At 42.2% G+C, this 18,467-nt stretch overlaps 4 protein-coding genes across 4 annotated transcripts in view; 3 read left to right on the top strand and 1 right to left on the bottom strand.

Moving 5' to 3' along the window:
- Positions 1-540: 540 nt before the first annotated feature.
- rab7a (RAB7a, member RAS oncogene family) lies at positions 541-6,806 on the top strand. The gene is made up of 6 exons (XM_035662589.1): positions 541-878; positions 2,689-2,751; positions 2,968-3,094; positions 4,531-4,749; positions 4,933-5,061; positions 5,166-6,806. The coding sequence occupies exons 2-6, from the start codon at positions 2,699-2,701 to the stop codon at positions 5,259-5,261; spliced, it is 624 nt and encodes a 207-aa protein (XP_035518482.1). The 5' UTR covers positions 541-878; positions 2,689-2,698; the 3' UTR covers positions 5,262-6,806.
- Positions 6,798-9,169, bottom strand: hmces (5-hydroxymethylcytosine binding, ES cell specific). The gene is made up of 7 exons (XM_035662588.1): positions 9,023-9,169; positions 8,658-8,876; positions 8,302-8,445; positions 8,002-8,199; positions 7,527-7,678; positions 7,249-7,441; positions 6,798-7,166 (listed from the first exon to the last, which is right to left on the bottom strand). The coding sequence occupies exons 2-7, from the start codon at positions 8,844-8,846 to the stop codon at positions 6,984-6,986; spliced, it is 1,059 nt and encodes a 352-aa protein (XP_035518481.1). The 5' UTR covers positions 8,847-8,876; positions 9,023-9,169; the 3' UTR covers positions 6,798-6,983.
- A 284-nt stretch (positions 9,170-9,453) lies between these two features.
- LOC118328704 (tubulin monoglycylase TTLL3-like) lies at positions 9,454-15,597 on the top strand. The gene is made up of 15 exons (XM_035662587.1): positions 9,454-9,751; positions 10,353-10,492; positions 11,323-11,409; positions 11,528-11,631; positions 11,755-11,926; positions 12,017-12,057; positions 12,203-12,331; positions 12,419-12,533; positions 12,644-12,739; positions 12,822-13,014; positions 13,111-13,259; positions 13,338-13,581; positions 14,133-14,392; positions 14,559-14,734; positions 14,838-15,597. The coding sequence occupies exons 2-15, from the start codon at positions 10,420-10,422 to the stop codon at positions 15,327-15,329; spliced, it is 2,331 nt and encodes a 776-aa protein (XP_035518480.1). The 5' UTR covers positions 9,454-9,751; positions 10,353-10,419; the 3' UTR covers positions 15,330-15,597.
- Positions 15,598-16,205: 608 nt separating this feature from the next.
- The window catches only part of LOC118328703 (cytochrome b-c1 complex subunit 1, mitochondrial), a 6,148-nt gene continuing 3,886 nt past the window's right edge, over positions 16,206-18,467 (top strand). The window contains exons 1-3 of the mRNA XM_035662586.1: positions 16,206-16,361; positions 17,756-17,896; positions 18,056-18,142. Of these exons, the coding sequence (XP_035518479.1) occupies positions 16,299-16,361; positions 17,756-17,896; positions 18,056-18,142 (291 nt within the window). The 5' untranslated portion in view covers positions 16,206-16,298. The remainder of the gene's footprint in view (positions 16,362-17,755; positions 17,897-18,055; positions 18,143-18,467) is intronic.

Below are 18,467 nucleotides of genomic sequence, written 5' to 3'. Positions count from 1 at the left end.
TGTGTAATGTAATGCATATATACAGGCTGGGTTTAAGAGTCAGGTAACTAGATTTACACAGACGTCTTGCAGTTATTGAGCAGAACTATTAAGTTCATTGCACAGTTTTGAATATATAATTAAATATCCATAAAATATGTGACCTAAGCAGGGCCCTGCTTTTATTTATTTATTGCATGTATTAACTGACACATTTGAGTCAGTCAGTTTACTCAGTGACAGAAAAGGGGTCAGTGAAGGAAAAAGGTTTTGGATCTAACACTACAACAATGCATGGAAAGATGTATTGACTCTGTCCTTATTGTGTGTAGCTCGTCAGCTATAACGCCATCATCAGATTTATAGATGTATACATTATGTTATAGATTTTTAAAAAGATAGTACAGTGCAGACAGCTGTGTGAACCAATCATCATATATCCACTGGTTTAGATGTGTGGTGTGTGTGTGTGTGTGTGTGTGTGTGTGTGTTGTGTGTGTGTGTGTGTGTGTGTGGTGTGTGTGTGTGGTGTGTTTGTGTGTGTGTGTGTGTGTGACGTCAGCCCTTACCGACGAGCTTGTTTTGGAGGAAGTGAACACAGCTCGGCTAGCAGCTAGCGCGTTAGCTTCACAGGAAAACCAAGCGTCAACGGGAACAGGGCGAACCGGACCATTGTACCGACTCAACCTGTTACACTGAGGCAGATACAGGTCGGCTGTGGCAGCGTGGGTTTTGATAAGGAGCGGTAGTTCCGAGGCCAGCTGTCGACGCTGTAAACGTGTTGTTTTTCTCACGGCAGACATTTACAGGGCTATTAGCCAGCTAACGTTAGCTAACGCTTCAGCCGAGGCGGAGGAAAAGTCCACTTTGATATTTCTAACCGCAGGATCACCGCCCAGGTCGGTTTGTGCTGATTGTACTATTGGTTTTACTAACGATGTATACTAACCACCAGCTGTCGGGGATAAACATTAGTTAAATGAAGCTTGCTGAGCTAGAAGAAGGAAGGTGTCACTGTTAACGGTAGCTGATACCTGTCGGTGGACTCGGTATCTGAAACACTGCTGCAGTGGTTGGACAGATTCTGTTTGAAATAACACTGTGCTCACATTAATTTTAAATCCATGTCTTGTGTTTGCTTCCTAGTTATCTAGCTTTTCTTTTTAACCTTGCTAGCCCTTGCAAGTGTGCTTGATGTCTTTTATGGTCGTTAGGTAAATGTTTAGACAGGACTTTATATATTTTATTATATTTATATATTATTTTATTATTTATATATTTATATATATATTTGTCCACAGGTTGATCCTAACTATGTATTCTACCGGCATGTGTATTCAATCCAACTTCAGCATTTGCTGTGCTAATCGTGCTTGCCAAGTCATGGTTCCGTTAGTCCTGTGTTTTAACACCATGTGATCAGTCCCTGACACAGTGTCATGGGGTGCAGATTATGAGAGCCGATAGCTCGATGCTAGTTTTGCTTCAAAGTAACACCGATATGGATTCAAGCCGTGGCTTTTGATTCACATACGTGGCCGTAAACGTTGAGTGATGTTCGGATAAATCCTGTGATTAATCTTTTTCCAACAATCACTTTCTCCGAGGTTTAATTTGAATGGATTGGTGGTTTAAAGCCCATCGCTAATAGGGTTTGGACTTTGGTCGTAACAGCTGTATGAGGTGGTTTATTATTACAAAGCACTCTCAGCCAAAGTCAGAAATGCTTGGTGATGTCTTGAGCAGGCACACAGATGAGCATGTTTGATTAGCCATTGATTTTAGTACAAAAACAATCTGTACTTCTGATGATCCAGATCATTCATAAATATGTGGTTGCAGATCATAATAGTCATCGATGAAAAAGGCACATTTGCAGAGCATATGTAAATACACAATGAAAACCCCGGGGGAAAGAATTCAGACATGTTTATCAGAGATCTTATATCAAGGAAATAGAGATTAGCCAATGGGGGAAGGAGGATTGCATTCAAAGAGGAAGAGTTGAGGCCTGTGTGTGTGTATTTTTCAGACTGTAATAGATGCTGAAGCTGTTGACTTGTGGTTTTACTGAAATATGTGTGTAGATAATGATGAGTGCAATGCCTGATTGTTAAAATTAAAGTCGCTGGTAGATTTCAGACACAAAACAGTGATTTACTATTGAATAGCTGGGGAATTTTAATATTCAACAAATTCTTGTGCTGGATGGGAAGTTATCACAATGCCCTACAGTATAGACATGACTGTCACTGAGTGTATTTTGGAGTAACTGGGTGTGTACACATTTTTGTTTTTTCAATTTATTGTAATGTTGGGACTGAGACAATGTAGTTTTTTTCCATTGAATGGTTTCCTCAGTTGTATGAGTATCACATCGTAGTGGACTGTTTGTTTTATGAATTGTATTTGGAGCCTCGGGGTACAATGCAGCACAGCGTATTGTTTCCCCCCCCCCCGATTACTGTATTTTTCTTTCTTTGTGAAGTAAAAGGAAACTCAAGCATGGGAGACATTGCATTTGGTTTCATTCCTAGAACCAGCCCATTTCTTTGGAGTGTATTTTGAGACCCACACATATCATCTTTCAGTGAAACCTGTGGGCCCATATCAAGAGGGTCATCACAGGCTAATCGTTGTATCCATCTTGTTTGAATTCCTGCGTTGGTCTGCTTCTATCCCCTCTAATCTACTTTTTCGTCTCCACAGCTGTGGCACAATGACATCAAGGAAGAAAGTACTACTCAAAGTCATCATCCTCGGAGACTCCGGGTGAGTTATGTTGGGCCATAGGAGAGAAGCCTGATGGTGAATTGTAAAGAAAACACTTAGTTACAGTACTGAATCTAATCTGCTGACAATACACTAAAACAGCAAGCAAGAAACCATTTTTGTGCTTCTCTAATTCATCACAGTGACTCTTTCTGTCAGTTTTTTCTTGCCCATCATAGCCACTGAATGTTGTTCTGTGATTTCCTTTCTCCCTAGAGTTGGCAAGACCTCACTGATGAACCAGTATGTGAATAAGAAGTTCAGTAATCAGTACAAAGCCACAATAGGGGCTGATTTCCTGACGAAAGAAGTCATGGTGGATGACAGACTTGTCACAATGCAGGTACTGAGGAAATAACACAAGAATGCCACACTGACGTACCTCTCTTTGAAACATGATTATCATCTTAAACAATCACAGAATACAATAAAATAGCTAAAAAAAATTTTGATAAAAATTTTTAAAAAAAGCCATTACTTGCTGCTCACGCCACTGGTTCCCAACCTAGGGGTCCCGACCTCCACTAGGGGTCGCCAAAGCTTCACTGGGGGTTGAAAGGACTTGATTTTAGGGGTGTAAGAAAACTTAAAAAAAAAAAAACACAGTTGGTCTATACCTCAACATTTTATTCTTTTCTGTCAAGCAAACTAAATAAAATTGTTATTTTAATATTTTTAGATTATGGGTACAAACCAAGGCCACGTTGAAGACCTAAACACAAGCTATATTCACCTGTATATCCAGCAGTAGAAAAGCATGCAGTTAACAAAACCAAATAGCTAATAAAACACTGAGAAGAAAACTCTGAATTTGTCCTAAAAGCCAATTACATATGTATGTTTGTTAAAATGTTTTAAAAATACAATTATACACTATATAATTTAAACAGGATTGTATAAAAAGTTACTAAAAATGTCAGAAAAACTCATCTCAGCAGCAGACTTCACAGGAAATAATCTGCTCAAAATTCATCCAGATCACTCCTTTTACACAAACGTCCTGCAGTTATTGCGTTTATTATTTGAAGTAATTGTACAGTTTATCAGTTGTTCTGTACAGTTATTGTTATGCATTGAATATAAAATAAAAAATCCATAAAATCTAGTTTTCTCAGTGAAAAGGGGTCCCTTAAGGTAAATGGTTGGGAACCACTGGCACACACTAACAATGGATTGCCACTGGTTGATGTGTATTTTCATAAACACAATCATTTTGTAACAGTCCATTAAAATCCACTTAAAGGATCAATAATATAATATATATTTTTTTTTTTCAAATTTAAATGGTTTCTTTAGCAGACTCCTGAAAACTATAGAGAGGATGGCGAGTCTGTCAATGCATTTATATTCACATTAATACTAATATTAATGTAAACTCTTGGTTAGTCAAGTTAAGGTTGAAAGCCGAATCAAGTTTAACTTGAATACCAGAGTTGCGTAACTGGTCAGTGATTGGAATAAAGCAGCTCTATCGATGGTAAACACAAAAACCAACTTAAGCCCCTTCGTTCACTTCAAGCTTCTTGTATGGTACCACACATCAACTAACAAACAGTGTAAACACTATATATTGATAAGGAGTACGGTCTAGACATGCTCAATTTAAAAGTGTCCTGAGATAACTTCTGGTATGATTTGGCGCTGTACAAATAATTGAATTGAATCTTGTTAATGTGAACCATGTAAACACTATGTTCAAAGTATTACCATAATCTCTCTGTTTACAGTAATCGGATTATTTTGTGCATGTAAACACACCATGTGTTCTCTGCATCTCAGATCTGGGACACAGCAGGTCAGGAGAGGTTCCAGTCCTTAGGCGTAGCGTTCTACCGCGGAGCAGACTGCTGCGTCCTGGTGTTTGACGTGACAGCACCCAACACCTTCAAGACTCTAGACAGCTGGAGGGACGAGTTCTTGATCCAAGCCAGCCCTCGAGACCCGGAGAATTTCCCCTTTGTGGTGCTGGGCAACAAGATTGACTTGGAGAACAGACAGGTGGGTCCAATAATCGCATTTCTTTTTGCCAGGGGTGCTGCTATGTGCGCCATTTGTTTTTTTTTGTTTTTCACGCAAATCTACAGATGTGTGTTGGTAATTTTCGAGGCCATAAAATGTTGTTTAGACTGTAGAGTAATAGAATAATTCAAAAAGTCTAACATCAGCTCCTTTGTGTCTCAGGTAACAACCAAGCGAGCACAGGCTTGGTGTCAGAGCAAGAACAACATCCCATATTTCGAAACCAGCGCCAAGGAGGCAATCAACGTGGAGCAGGCCTTCCAGACTATTGCACGCAACGCCCTTAAACAGGTAACGGAGGCCAGTGAGAAACGCTAGCCTGTAATCCTAGTGTGTCTGTGAAAGCTGCGAGATGCAGAGCCGGGCTCTCGCTCAACTCTGCTGTCTGATTTCAGGAGACCGAAGTGGAGCTGTACAACGAGTTCCCCGAGCCCATAAAGCTGGACAGGAACGAGCGAGCCAAGCCGTCAGCAGAGACCTGCAGCTGCTGAGGACGCTGAAGATCTTCTGGGAGGGGGTTGTCACTGCTCTCCCTACCCTGTCTTGCCTTGTCTATATATCCCTTTTTCCCATGGCCCACTGTGTTGATCCCTAATGCCCAACATACAGGCAGCATCCCACTCATAGAGTATACTACTACACAGACAAACATGCTGCACTCACCTCCTTATGTATACAAAACACACATTTTCTATAAAATATGAGTCTCCTAGCCCAAAGAACACCTTATGGAAACATCATGGAATTTACTTGTATGATGCTTATTACTTCCCAGTGTTTCCCCTCGTACTTTTTCATGGCAGTGGTGGTTTGGGCTAATCCCATTTTCGGTTCCACGTATATCGCTGCTTTCACACCCAGTTTTGGTTCTAACTGCTTTTATTTGGATACTTTAAGTGGTAAATCAAAGCATTATCGCTATACATGTTTGTGTTGATAAGTAAAGTTAGAAAACTAATGTTTTTTTTGTTTGTTTTTTTTAAATCAAAGGTTCTTTAGCAGTGGTGGTTGTTTTCTTACTTTCACAGCCCGCCACTGCTGCATGAATAGAGGAAACACTGCCCCCCACCCCCACCCCCATTTTACTCATTTGTGTTGTGGCTTAAAATTTGTTTCACTCTCAAAAACACTTGTCACCATGTCACCATGGTTTCACTTGACCTCATGCAACCTTAAAAAGAAAACTCTGATACCTAAACAGGGAGTCAGAACTGAAGGATCAGGATACGCGAAGGTGCATGTGGGGATCACATTAATATGCTGCCTGCTGATTCTCGTTAATTGGCACAGGAAGAAGTCCATCAAACAATTGTGTACAGATCTTTTTGTTTTTTGTCATTTACAGTAAAGAAAGACTTGTTCAGACATCTCATTTTGGAGCCACAATAAATGCAATTGTAGCTCAGGTTGAGGACGTAGTGTGAATCCAGACTCGGCTCCTTGATGTAAGTGCTGTCCCTATCACGGTATCTGCTGTTCCTCTATCGGGGTAAAGAAGTTCCGTCTTGTAGTCAGTTATTCTTGGTAAAACATTTGATGTGGGAATAAACCAAATCAAGACAGCATGTCATCCTACATGATAGTCCTGGAAAGGAGATATTTTTCTCAAGTATAAATATCATTCATAACTGAGTACTATTAGCTAGTACATTTCTTTTTACTGTCAATTATTGCAAGACTTTGTATATTTGCAGACCTCTCAGTCGTTGTGTGGGGAAGGCAAAAAGTTGTGTTGTAAATCTCCATATCTGACTCTGCCAGTTGCTCGTGTTGGCAAACAGTTTAAGTGCTTGACATTTCTTTTAACCGATCAGATCTTTAACTGTCTGTTCGTATTATGTTAAAACTTTGAAATGCATTATAGATTACAAGATAGCATACATACTGTAACTTTGAAAGAAGAAAAAAAAATGTGAGGGGAAGTATTGGCATTCATCATTATTATATTATTAATATGATAAATGCATAGCATCTACATTGTTTCAAAAATGTCTTTGCAGTTCAAGTAATAAGGGTAATAAAACATCTTGAATAAAGCATATTGTTTATTTCCGACATTTATTGACAACATTTTGAAATGAAATAGTATCTGTGGAGCATTTTTATTCCATACAAAAACCAAAAATGTCAACATGAATCTTTCTCATACCCGTCCAAATAGTAACATGGAATTGAGGCCTAAATGGTCTTGCTTTCAGTCCCAGTTCATATCTTCATTTGGTTCTAGCTTTCTTATTGGCTCCCTGAAGCCACTGCTGAACAGCTCCGGTACGCTTGCACTGAGCCTTGGTTTTTCGCTCTTTACTCTCACTTGTGTCGGGCTCCTTCCTCTTTGAAGGTGCACTGCTCGTCAGCCAGCTCTTCATCATCTTACTGCTGGCTGTGGGCTTGGGCTCCTAGGGGTCAAGGGTCAGATTTGTCAGTTTCAACATCTCTACTGGCCTGATAACTGATGAGTGAGTAAAATCAATCTGATACCTTTTTGCTGTTAGGATCCACGGGTTGAAGGCACTCTGGAGAGTTGTTGCGTGAGTTGTTCACTACTGAAGAGACAGGATGAAAAGTCAAGATGTCTTTAGACTGGAGCAGTTCCAAGGCATCTAGAGACTTCACCTCCCCAAAATTAAGCCATCTTCTCACTTCTTTCTCTCCATCCAGGATGGCTGGCATCCTAAAAACACAACCACAGAGTACATTTAGGATTTCATACAGACACGGAAAAAAAAAAGAGCTTGTTTATTAATTACTATGCTTACCTATCATGGATGCTTTGCAGGCCAGGGGAAGCTTTCACAGTGATTACACTGTATGTGTAAAGAGGTTCTCCACCACCTGGAGGTGTCCAGCAGTCAAACAGTCCAGCCATAGTCAGCAACTTCCATCCAGTCCACTCACCTTCTGCTTGTCCCTGGCCAACACACAGCATATAGCAGAGGTTAGAGGAGTATGGCCACAGTGCCTTTTAAATAGTCAACATTAGCAGATTTTATGAAAGAAATGGGATGGATTTTGTTGTCATCATTTTTTACAGTTCTTAGCTAAAGCGAGTTTGAATGTAACATGAAATGGCAAAAGAAACACCTGGTGGACACATGCACATTTTTGCTTTGACTCATCTCCCACATATTTTCAGCAGTGGTTATTTCCGCCCCAGCTGCAGTCTCTGAACTTCTGTTCTGGATGAAAGCACGTTTGCGGTGCTTATATTGCCACAGAAAACCCAATACGAACCTCTGTCAAGGGCTCCACTGCAGGGCACAGTGAATTCTCTTTATTGCGAGCGGAGGTCGCGGAGCCATCCTGATCCTGACTAGGTCCCTGAGTCTGAGGGAAGTATATGAAGAAAGGCTGCTTGCCTTTTTCTTCCCTCCTCCACTCATAGAAACCATCAGCCAGGATGACGCAGCGCTGTCCTTTAATCAGGGGGTCCTTTGGGGAGACCACATGTGATTAGACTGTGTGCATACACCGAGAGCGAGACATAAAACAGGAAATATAATGTGGCTTAGCAGTGCCTCAAAGTGCATGCACCTTGTAAGATTTCTTCTGCAGTATACTCTCACTGCGGCAGTTGCTGGTGCTGAATTGCATCTTGCTCGGGTCACTTTCCTTGAACCAGCCAGGTACCAGGCCCCAGCGCATTGAGGCCAACACACACTCATCCACAGGTGCATTCTGCAGACATGCAAGGAGTGAACACAAAAACATGAACACTTGCACTATATAATGCCATCCAATGCAATAACCCTGCAGTACGTACAACATGTTTGAGCCCCATAGTGTTGAGACAGTGTGTGACATATGTGACATAGTGACTTAATTCTTTAAACTCAAAGTTTGTGGTGTTGTTGCACTAAATGTAACTGTACAGAGACGGTGGTTCTTACCTTATCAAAATGCCTCTGGGACAGCAGGACGGGGTTCATAGACTGGGGGCTCTTGTTGTACGAGGGTCGGTATTTGTCGGCGTCTCCGTCCCTCCAGCGGGGCTGTCTCCGCCGCCCCCCTCGGTTTCTGTAGGAGCAGGCTCGGCTCACCTCGTCGGGAGCAAGAGTACACGCAGTTCTCCCACACATTTTACGCCTAAAACGGAACTTTTCAGCCACCTGAGAGAGAGGTTCAACACAGGCGAAGCTAAGTACGTTAACGTTATCAACACTTCTACACTGCTAGCATGTTAGCTCAAGTTATTTTAAAGAAACAAACATTTATTTTTCACTGGCTATAAAGGAACCAGTGACATTGCTCTTACCTGTCTCAGAGTGTTATGGTATAGCTTTATGTCCGGTACCGCTGCACCTATAAAGTGTGTAATGGTGTGTGTGTGTGTGTGTGTGTGTGGAGCGGGGATTTGTCTGTGCACACCAAGCCACCGCTTACGTCATACGATGACGTAGAGCAGCCCCTCCCCCCGTGCCGTCCGGAGCCAAGATGGCGACTGAACGGGGAGAAATATTAATTAGAAGAATAATTCAAATATTCCATAACAGTTAATTAATAAATTGTTATTTCAATCTTAATATACCAGTGAACGTTGCATTGCCACAATGTGCAATTAAAGTCCCGTATTATATATAAGTACTCTACAGCAGAGTGTAACGTTAGATGTCAAAACAACGTTACATTACGACTTTAATGTATTCCATAAATTAACGTTAAGATCATCTTCAACAGGAAGTGGAATACATCCACAGACACGTACCGGATAAACAAACGGAATAATTTTTTTAAATTGTATTTAATATGTCAAAATAAACAACGCCATGGTCATTTATACATTTTAAGGTTTTATTTACTTTTGTAATAGATAACGATTAAAACTCTCACTAAATAAACTCCGGTGTTGGTGTCAGCCTCGTCAACTCTCCAGAGGTTGCCATGGTAACAGTAAACAGGTAGAGAGTCGGGCGCACCGTGGGTTCCTCCGGTGAAACTCAACCGGCACCGGAGTTACTGTAATACACCTGTTAGACCTCGGCAGGTAAGATGAACAATCACTCACTTAGACCAGCATGTGGAAGCGTTGCTTTACTTTAACATAATATCAAAGTGCAGGAGACTGCAGTTAGTGGTGTTAGTTATGTGTTAGTTGGAGACTTTACAGTAAGTAAGTTTTAAAAAGAGACAATGGGAGGGCTGTGGTTGCTTTTAGAGAGGGTGTGATGCTAGTTCACTTTTAAAAACTGTAACTTGTGGTGACTTCTTGGAAATAATTTTTTTTTTTCCTGTTTGCTGTGCACAGGCTGATATAGTAAAAGTAAGATTTAATAAGCATTTCTGTTGTTGGGATATGTGTGTGGTTTTGGGTCTCTGTTCAACAGGTGACTGAAGGAAATCAGACTGAGTATCACACCCTGCCTGGGGTGTTAGGTACAACCCTGACAGGTGTAGCCAAGCTGTCTCCTGCACAGCAATTTGACCCACTTTATAGTCCACTGCACTTGGAGAGTCTGATCCACAGTTAGCCAGAGCGGTGTGACGCCTGCAGGGTTTTAATCATTGTATATGTACACATTATTAGTGCACACTCTTACACTGTGGGATTGTTGCCCCGTACGTGCTAAAGTGTGTGTCTTCTGCAGCAGTTTGTGTCTGACCATGCCATGAAGCAGAGAAAATGTTCCCCTGAAGAAGAAAGCTGATGGTATTATGGAGGCCACCAGGTCCAGACAGTCTGTCCAGCAGGGCCAGGACAGACACCAGGCACCATGCCCAGACAGTGGTGAGAGACACAGGAAACACTGTCTGAACAAAAAACTGGAAATCACTTAGATGTGTTTTAAAGTGTTAATCAGAGGGTGGAACCACCTTCTTCTCTCAAATTCGTTGACACAAGCCTTTATTTCCAATTGTGACCAGATGAGAAAGACACAATGCTTATTTCTCAACATGTCAATATTATTTTATGACTTTATATTGTCAGAAAATTACAGATTGGGCCTTCAATAATAGTTAATTAATAATAGGTTGTAACTTGCTGCTGAGGGAACCATTTCTACTCTGAAATATGAAAGGTCTGTACTGTATCACTTCACACCTCCAGAGGACATGGCCTTTGCATTCATAGAGTCAGCTTATAGATCGCGAATGCTGAATTAATCATGAGGTCAGGCTCAGGACAGGTGGCCAAATGTTTGAACTCAGAGGCCGTGTATTAAAGTTTCATGACTTTGCTCTTTTTGGGTTTGAGCTGAAGATGTCAAGCCTTAAGCTTTAGATATAGTGTCCCTGTCATGGTACCTTCTGTGTTATATTTGGTCACCTGGTTTATTCAGGTACATATCTTACTCATCATCATTGTGGACATTTTGAATAGGTAGTATATTACAGCTGTAAAAAAAAAACTCCCCTCCTTCATGCAGTGAATGTGCTGCTATGTGTTGGTGTGTTATGCCACTGAACAAAGCAATCTCATTTTTATTACATCAAGCTTACAACATGCTCTTTCTCCCATTGGGTTTAAACATGCTTTTGGTAGGAACTTGGGTCGGATGTGTGATGACCCATTTTACTGATGTACGATGTATGACAGTGCTCCTGATGTTACTGCAGGACAAACAGCAGGCCCCTCCAAGCATCAGAAGGTCACAGCTGTGGGCCAGCAACGCAACCAAGATGAGGGGAAAAGCCTGCAAGCAAGTAGGTATCCCCTGTTAGTCGACAACCAACACTCTTGCAACATTAACTCTTACAGCGACAGTTTGTGTGTGTGTGTGTGTGTGTGTGGTGTGTGTGTGTGTGTGTGTGTGTGTGTCAGCTACACCTCCTGAGGGCAAAGTTCGCCGCAGTTTTGTCAGCCTACCTGTTCTTAACCCAGAGAGACTGAGGGTAGCCAAAGCCTTTGCTGACAAAGCTGTCAGGGTGAGTTACATTACTATTATTTTGTTGTTATTGTTATTATTTAAAACTTTCCATGGTTATATTAATCTCTAACTGTTCCAAGAAGTTGTCCATCACTTCTGTGTCTCGTGTCTGCCCGCTCAGATGCATAAGGTATTCTCCGTCCAAGGCCCGTACCCTGTCATCAGGGCAGGATTGAGGGCCAGAGGCTGGATTGAGCAGCATACGCAACGCTCAAAGCACCAAGCCCAGCGTCGTCACAGCGATGAGGCCAGGGCCACCTCTAATAATGCTGGTGACAGCGATGACAATGATGGTGAGCTAGATGAAAGTGTATTGCTGCTATTTCTTGGTGTGGATATCTGTCTTTATCCCATCATTTATTAATATTGCTCCCTCTTCTCAGACAATGAAGAGCAGGACGCAGACGGACTATATGATCTCATGGTAAAAATTACATTTCAAGGTTGTGGGCTATCATGAGGCTAAGGTGAACAGCAACTTAAAGGTTGTTACCCATGATGGAAATTTAAGGTTCATAGTGGCAAAATTCAGCAGATTCCCAGATTCTCCTCTCCTCTCTCTCATACAGTCTCGCCTGGTGCGGAATGAAATGGTTTATTTCTACTGGACCAATCGTAGAGACGCCATCAACAACAACAGCCTGCAGAAAGAACAGATTACCAATCATTTCGCAAAAGCAGGCAGTTTCACCACCAAGGTACATTTATATGCTTTTCTTTCAGTTCTTAGAGAAAAACAATCCTTTTCAGTGGTCTCCTGTCAATATTTGTCCTTATTTTGTCAGGTGGGGTTGTGTTTGAACCTGAGGAACCTGCACTGGTTTGATTCAGCCGACCCAGAAACCTTCTTCCCCCGCTGTTACAGACTAGGAGCACAGGATGAGAAGCAAGCTTTCATCGGTCAGATGTGACATTACGGCCCATCAACCTAGATTAGCTACTTCAAATGTATTTCCAGCAACCTTTCCAAGTTTAGAATACTTGTCTCTCTGTCTTTGCCCTCTGTGTAGAGGACTACAGGAGGACAGCCTGCACCAGTCTCTTGAAGTACATTGTGGAGAGGGAGCAGGGTGTTCAGGGAGAGGGAATGAGCCACAACATTCAGGGTATGAACATCTCTCACATGACTGTGTAGTCTCTCAGTGTAGCTAAATAAATAAAGTAATCACTGTTTTGCTCCACCATTAGATCAGAGAAAACGAAGAAAACGGCGGTCTACACCAGTGGAGCTTTCCAAAATGATGGACAGCGCACTCAAAGTATGCCAGAAGTACCTGGAGAGTATAGAGCACAAAGACATAGACACAAGCTTGGAGACACCACAAACACTTACAAAGGAGGAGTGGGCAGAGTTCATTGACAGTTACAACCTCGTTGTTCAGTGAGTACAGTGTGTGCGTGTAAATGGTAAAGGGAAACTGGCAAACTAAAGTGCTCTTCAGTATCTCACACTCAGTCTCTGTGTTTCCTCGCTCAGTGGCGGAGCAGAAATCGAGAACAGTGATCAGTTTGTGACATGCTGCAAAGCCATGCTGCAGAAGCTGGTGGAGGTCAGTCCACAGCTGGACATAGACGGCATACACAACATATGGATCATCAAACCCGGAGCTATGTCCAGGGGCAGAGGTGAGAAGTCAGACACTATCAGACACTTCACATAATACCTGCCATAGTCCTGGCTGACCCTCTACACCTGCCCTCCAGGAATCAAATGCGCCAAGCGTCTGGATCAGATCCTCAGGCTGGTGGAGTCTGATCCAACCTTGATCACGGAAAGCAAGTGGGTGGTGCAGAAGTACCTGGAGTGCCCCTTGCTCATCCATGGCACCAAATTTGACCTGCGCCAGTGGTTCCTGGTGACTGACTGGAACCCTCTGACTGTGTGGTTCTATAAGAAGTGCTACTTGCGCTTTTCTACGCAGCCTTACTCGCTTGATACACTGGACAGGTAAGACAGTGATACTAATAAAGGGATGGGCCAAAGATTTAAGGCAGAAGCAGATGTGAAACCAGTTGAATGTTAAATTTAAAAAGGGGAACTGAGAGAAAGATACAGAGTAAAAAAAAAGGCAGCACTGTGGGAGGTTATGCTTGTCACTTTTGGCGGGAGATCTGCTTTTGAAAAAGCTGCTATCCTCTGGGTATATTCAAAACGCTATGTATTCGTTGTCTTTGAAATTAGCAACATTCAAATGGACCCAAAACTGCCAACTGCCTCTAAAACACCTGCCCACTATCAGTATATACAAGATTGCCTCTACCTCCACCAAAGTTGCACAAATTATAAATATCAAATGAAAAATGTGTCAAATGAATACTGTAAAAATAACTAAAGGGGTCTGATCACATGGTTAATATTACCATAGTCAGATGGTTTGAAGACAAACTGGAGAGAAGTAGTTGTAACAGACATGACGACATCTCATCATGTCTCATTATACTTCTGTCCATTTCCACTTATTTCTCTTTCCAATCTATCTCTTAACCCCGTCCTTTCAGCTCTGTCCACCTGTGCAATAACTCCATCCAGAAGCACCTGAAGCCCTCCAAACAGCGCCATCGAGGTATCCCTGCAGACAACATGTGGTCGGATGACCAGTTCAAGAGCTTTCTGTCCAGCCAGGGCCGGGAAGCTCAGTGGCACACTGTGGTAGTCCCGGGGATGAAGAAGGCAGTGATCCACGCATTACAGACAACACAGGATCTGATGGAGTCACGCAAAAACACATTTGAGCTCTACGGTGCCGACTTCATGTTAGGTAGAATGCAATCACTGTGAAGTACATGTTACGTTATATGTTATACAGCCTGTTTCGACATGGATCATTTTATATTTTAAAACTGCTTTATATTGATTTTTATCTACCTTTACTATGAAAACAAAAGGTTCATCACCACTTAGATACTTTGGTATGTGTTTCTTAGGACGAAACCTGCTTCCATGGCTGATAGAAATCAATGCCAGTCCCACAATGGCTCACTCCACCCCTGTGACAGCCCGCCTCTGCACTGCTGTGCAGGAAGACACACTACGGGTCGTCCTGGACCGGAGAGCAGACCGCACAGCAAACACTGGAGACTTTCAGCTCATATATAAGCAGGTAAGGAAGAGTTTCCCCTCCTCTTCAGGTTATAGTGTACATTAAAGTGAGCAAAATTGTGAGGGTGATACAGAACACTTTAGATGTCCCTTTTGGTCTCCAGGCAGCAGTAGAAGTGCCACAGTATGTAGGAGTCAACCTACTTGTTGAGGGCTTCAAGATCAAATGCCCCTGTCCCCTTCCTCCACTGGGGTCCCCCACCCGTTCAGCACAGAAACCCCGGGGTCCCGTCAAGGAGAAGGAACCAGCTGCAGATAAAGTGAAGCCTCTACCTAAGGTGTTGTTAAAGAGTGCTGAGTCTTTGCTCAAAAATTTTTATGTTCCATCACCTCCTCTTCTTCCTCCTGAGCCGCCGCCTGTGCCTGTCTCTATCGAAACCTTCATACCTCTCCTGCCAATGACTGTGAAGTCCATCCATCTGCCCTTCAGTGCACAGCCTCAGTCTGTAATTTTGTGGAAGAGGAGATCAAAGGAAACAAAAGTCTGCCCAGAGGAAGTCCAACCCTGTACCACAGAGAAGCACCAAGGTCCTTCTCTGGAGATTACTGTTCAAAAACAGTCCTTGCCAGCAGCCGCCAGCACCATGAGTGCCTAAAAAACTTTCAAAAGAAGGTTTATTGACCAAATCATTAACATGCTCCTTCAGTTTGAACTCTCTGTTTGCAGGGTTGTCTGCCTACTTCAATATAAAGTCAGAACTGAACAAATTCCCATGTCTAGTTTTTCACATTTTTTTTAGATTCGGTCATCTGATTTAATACAACAGTGCCCCTCTTATTCTTTTTAACAAAATTCTGTTCACCTCCACTGCGCTGAAGTCAAACATCTAGGTAAATAAAAACAAGCTAATTACAGTTTGATACATCAGGGGTAAGTGAGACAATGTGTTTTGTTGTAATCGGGTGGGCCTTATTAAAGCAAAATGCTTTTACTTCAGCAGCTGCCAGTATTTACGCACAAAATTGTTTACACTATAAGGTAAATCACCAAGGATTGTCAAGTTTCTGCATGTCTGTTGTGGAAATGAGAGCATGGATTAATTCCAGTTAAGAGACAGAGAGAGATAAGGAAGGTCAGCCAAATGTAGAAAGAAATGAGATATGTGTCAAACTCAAAACAGTGTCAACACCAAATAAGTGTGTGGTTATTGTAGGGAGTTCATTAAGCAATGAATCCAAGAATGAGAAAATGACTGAAACTGAAGTATCCCGTCACTTAGAGGACGCAGGGATGTTAGAGCAGTATGACATGAGATGATTCTGGATAAAACTACTGCCTTAAGTTTAAAAACACAAAATGTATGTACACTCAAGAAATCTAGTCTTGGAAGTGATAATTTATTATCGGTCACAGCTCATGTTGAAGTTGAGAGGAATCAAAGAGTCACTACAAATCAAAGGAGCCTGATATAAAGCGACAGTACGGTCTCTGGGAATACTCCCAATGAACAGATGGTGGCGATAGTGTCCAGCTGAACAGACAGTACACATGTTCATATGACGGCGAAGAAGAAAGGACACACGACAGCCAGAGCCTCCTGCACCTCCTGTAACCGGACTGAGAAATGGCGGCGTCAGTGTGCCGAGTCGGAAGCACCGTGGGTCGAGCCCTTGCCAAGAACCGCAGTGTAAGTACAACTTTAAAGGCTAAGCACATTAGCGTTTAGTAACACGAGAAGCCCAACGGGACACCGGCAGTCCTCTCGCCCTGGAGTAAAGCTCAAAGTAGTCGAAGAGCAATGCCCGCTTGCTAAGGTAACAGGCTAACTAGCGAGCTAACTGGGCTACCCGCGGTGGGAAGGGGGGACGCTAACCGGTTAGCATCAGTTAGCAAGCAGTGAATACAAGGTCACCTGTCAAATGTGGCAGTGTGTCCTGTAACAACCACTCCATGTGTAAAGTCCACTTTATATACGTGTTACTGGGATGAGCTGGTCGTCGTCGGGTCGTGGTCGGGTCGTTCACAAGGTCAGCAGCTGTCCTCACTGTCCTCACACCGCCGATAGCTCCCTGATAGCAGCGTTAGCATGGTGACTTTGGATAGACTGAGTGCAGAGAGGAGGCTCCTATACTGTTCTCGTCTAAATGTTGGATTGTTGGTCACCTACTTTTATACCAGGTTGAACATGAAGACTGTAGTGATGTGGGAAACAGGGCGCAGCTGCGTCTAATGTTATTTCTACGTTAGCTTTAGCGTTAGCTGTGTTTCTAGATTTAGTTATATTTTGTTATGATTGCACATACATTTGTGCATTTGTACTAAACACAGATTCTCATCTTAGGTGGTTCTTATAAATAGCTATAATTTAAAAAAATGTCGAAAATACCATCTGAATATTAAAATACTTCTATATTGACATCCTATTGTTTACAGTCCAATGTGAAGGGTATGCTCGATAATGTGACATGTTTACATCTGAATATAACTCGTATATACTGATATTATCTTCTGGCTGTGTCTATTTTTAGTCTTTTCTTTAGTGCTTATCAGAATATGGCAGTGGTGTCAATCTTTGTCAGCCTCAAGTTTAGATGTTTCATGACAAACATTTCTACTCTTGACTTTGCATGTGAATGGATCTGCCTGAAGTGTTCAGTGCAGTGGACTCTGTCATAAGACTCATGTTACCTGTTGACTGCGTTCACGTTGCCTCTGCTCCTTCCCTCCCCCCAAATTTTAAATCTGCATTACAGATCTGCCAGATTATGTGCAGTACTAAATAGTCAACTTTCTAAAAAGCCCTATTTTGTACTTTGAGACATCCTGCTAACTAACAAACTTCCTATTAGCTTCCGTAGTATTCGAGCCAGTCAGCAAGCTATAGCGAGGCGTAATGTTAGAGTACTGTTTGTGAAAATGGAGGTGTGTGCAAACTGTTTCTCAATAACATCTCTTAGGCTTTCTTACTATGGAGGATGGGAATATGTAAAAGTGGTTTTCCAATGGGAATAGAAATCCCTGCTGGTGTAACAGCATTTGTACAGGATTGTTAAATGACTCTTGGTGTCTATGCCCTTCCAGCCCATCCTGCTGTCTCTGAGGCGGGGACAGGCCTCAGTCAGCTATGCCCAGAGCCTGGTGGGAGCCCCTGAAACTCGCCTCACTACACTGGACAATGGTTTGAGGGTTGCATCTGAGGAGACCGGACATGCCACATGCACTGTAAGAACACAGTAATAGGGGGAGCTATTTACAACCACGTAGCAGGTTGTTATGGCACTTTATAGACTCACCATTTCACTGTCACTGAATAGTATGTGATAAATGAGAGTTGTAGTTTAACATTTCCCCCATTCTTCACGTATGCCTTCCCTGTCATAGGTTGGACTGTGGATCGGTGTCGGCAGTCGCTATGAGAGTGAGAAGAATAACGGAGCAGGCTTCTTCCTGGAGCACATGGCTTTCAAGGTAATCTTTATGACCTTGAAGGTACCCTGTGCACTTTTCCTGTAAACAAATCATTCTTATGTTTAGATTTAATGTTTCTCACTATAACACATTGTGTGAATCCTTGAGCTTATTTTTCTTAAAGGCTTATAAATCTACATTGTTAATGTTTACTAACTAGCAGACTTCTTCTTGCCTGCCTTTATTGGGTCAGTACTATCATCTGTAGATAGGGCTGCAGCTATTGAATATTTTGGTAATCGAGTATTCTATATTCCATCGAGTAATCGGATAAAACATACTTTTGCTTAATTAAAGCCCAATTATAAATATACAATAGAAAACA

Source organism: Morone saxatilis, unplaced genomic scaffold, assembly GCF_004916995.1.
Source record: "Morone saxatilis isolate NCDOM2014 unplaced genomic scaffold, NCSU_SB_2.0 Contig18, whole genome shotgun sequence".
Taxonomy (NCBI): domain Eukaryota; kingdom Metazoa; phylum Chordata; class Actinopteri; family Moronidae; genus Morone; species Morone saxatilis.
The sequence above is the reverse complement of the archived record's forward strand: the minus strand, read 5'-3'. Positions and strand labels throughout refer to the sequence as shown.

Coding starts and splice junctions, on each gene's coding strand:
- rab7a (XM_035662589.1), top strand. CDS start 2,699: ATGACATCAAGGAAGAAAGTACTACTCAAAGTCATCATCCTCGGAGAC. Junction 2,752..2,967: donor ATCATCCTCGGAGACTCCGG/GTGAGTTATGTT, acceptor CTTTCTCCCTAG/AGTTGGCAAGACCTCACTGA. Junction 3,095..4,530: donor ACAGACTTGTCACAATGCAG/GTACTGAGGAAA, acceptor TCTGCATCTCAG/ATCTGGGACACAGCAGGTCA.
- hmces (XM_035662588.1), bottom strand. CDS start 8,846: ATGTGTGGGAGAACTGCGTGTACTCTTGCTCCCGACGAGGTGAGCCGA. Junction 7,679..8,001: donor CAGTGGAGCCCTTGACAGAG/GTTCGTATTGGG, acceptor TGTGTTGGCCAG/GGACAAGCAGAAGGTGAGTG. Junction 7,167..7,248: donor TGGATCCTAACAGCAAAAAG/GTATCAGATTGA, acceptor CTTGACCCCTAG/GAGCCCAAGCCCACAGCCAG.
- LOC118328704 (XM_035662587.1), top strand. CDS start 10,420: ATGGAGGCCACCAGGTCCAGACAGTCTGTCCAGCAGGGCCAGGACAGA. Junction 11,927..12,016: donor TGACAGCGATGACAATGATG/GTGAGCTAGATG, acceptor CCCTCTTCTCAG/ACAATGAAGAGCAGGACGCA. Junction 13,582..14,132: donor TCGCTTGATACACTGGACAG/GTAAGACAGTGA, acceptor CCGTCCTTTCAG/CTCTGTCCACCTGTGCAATA.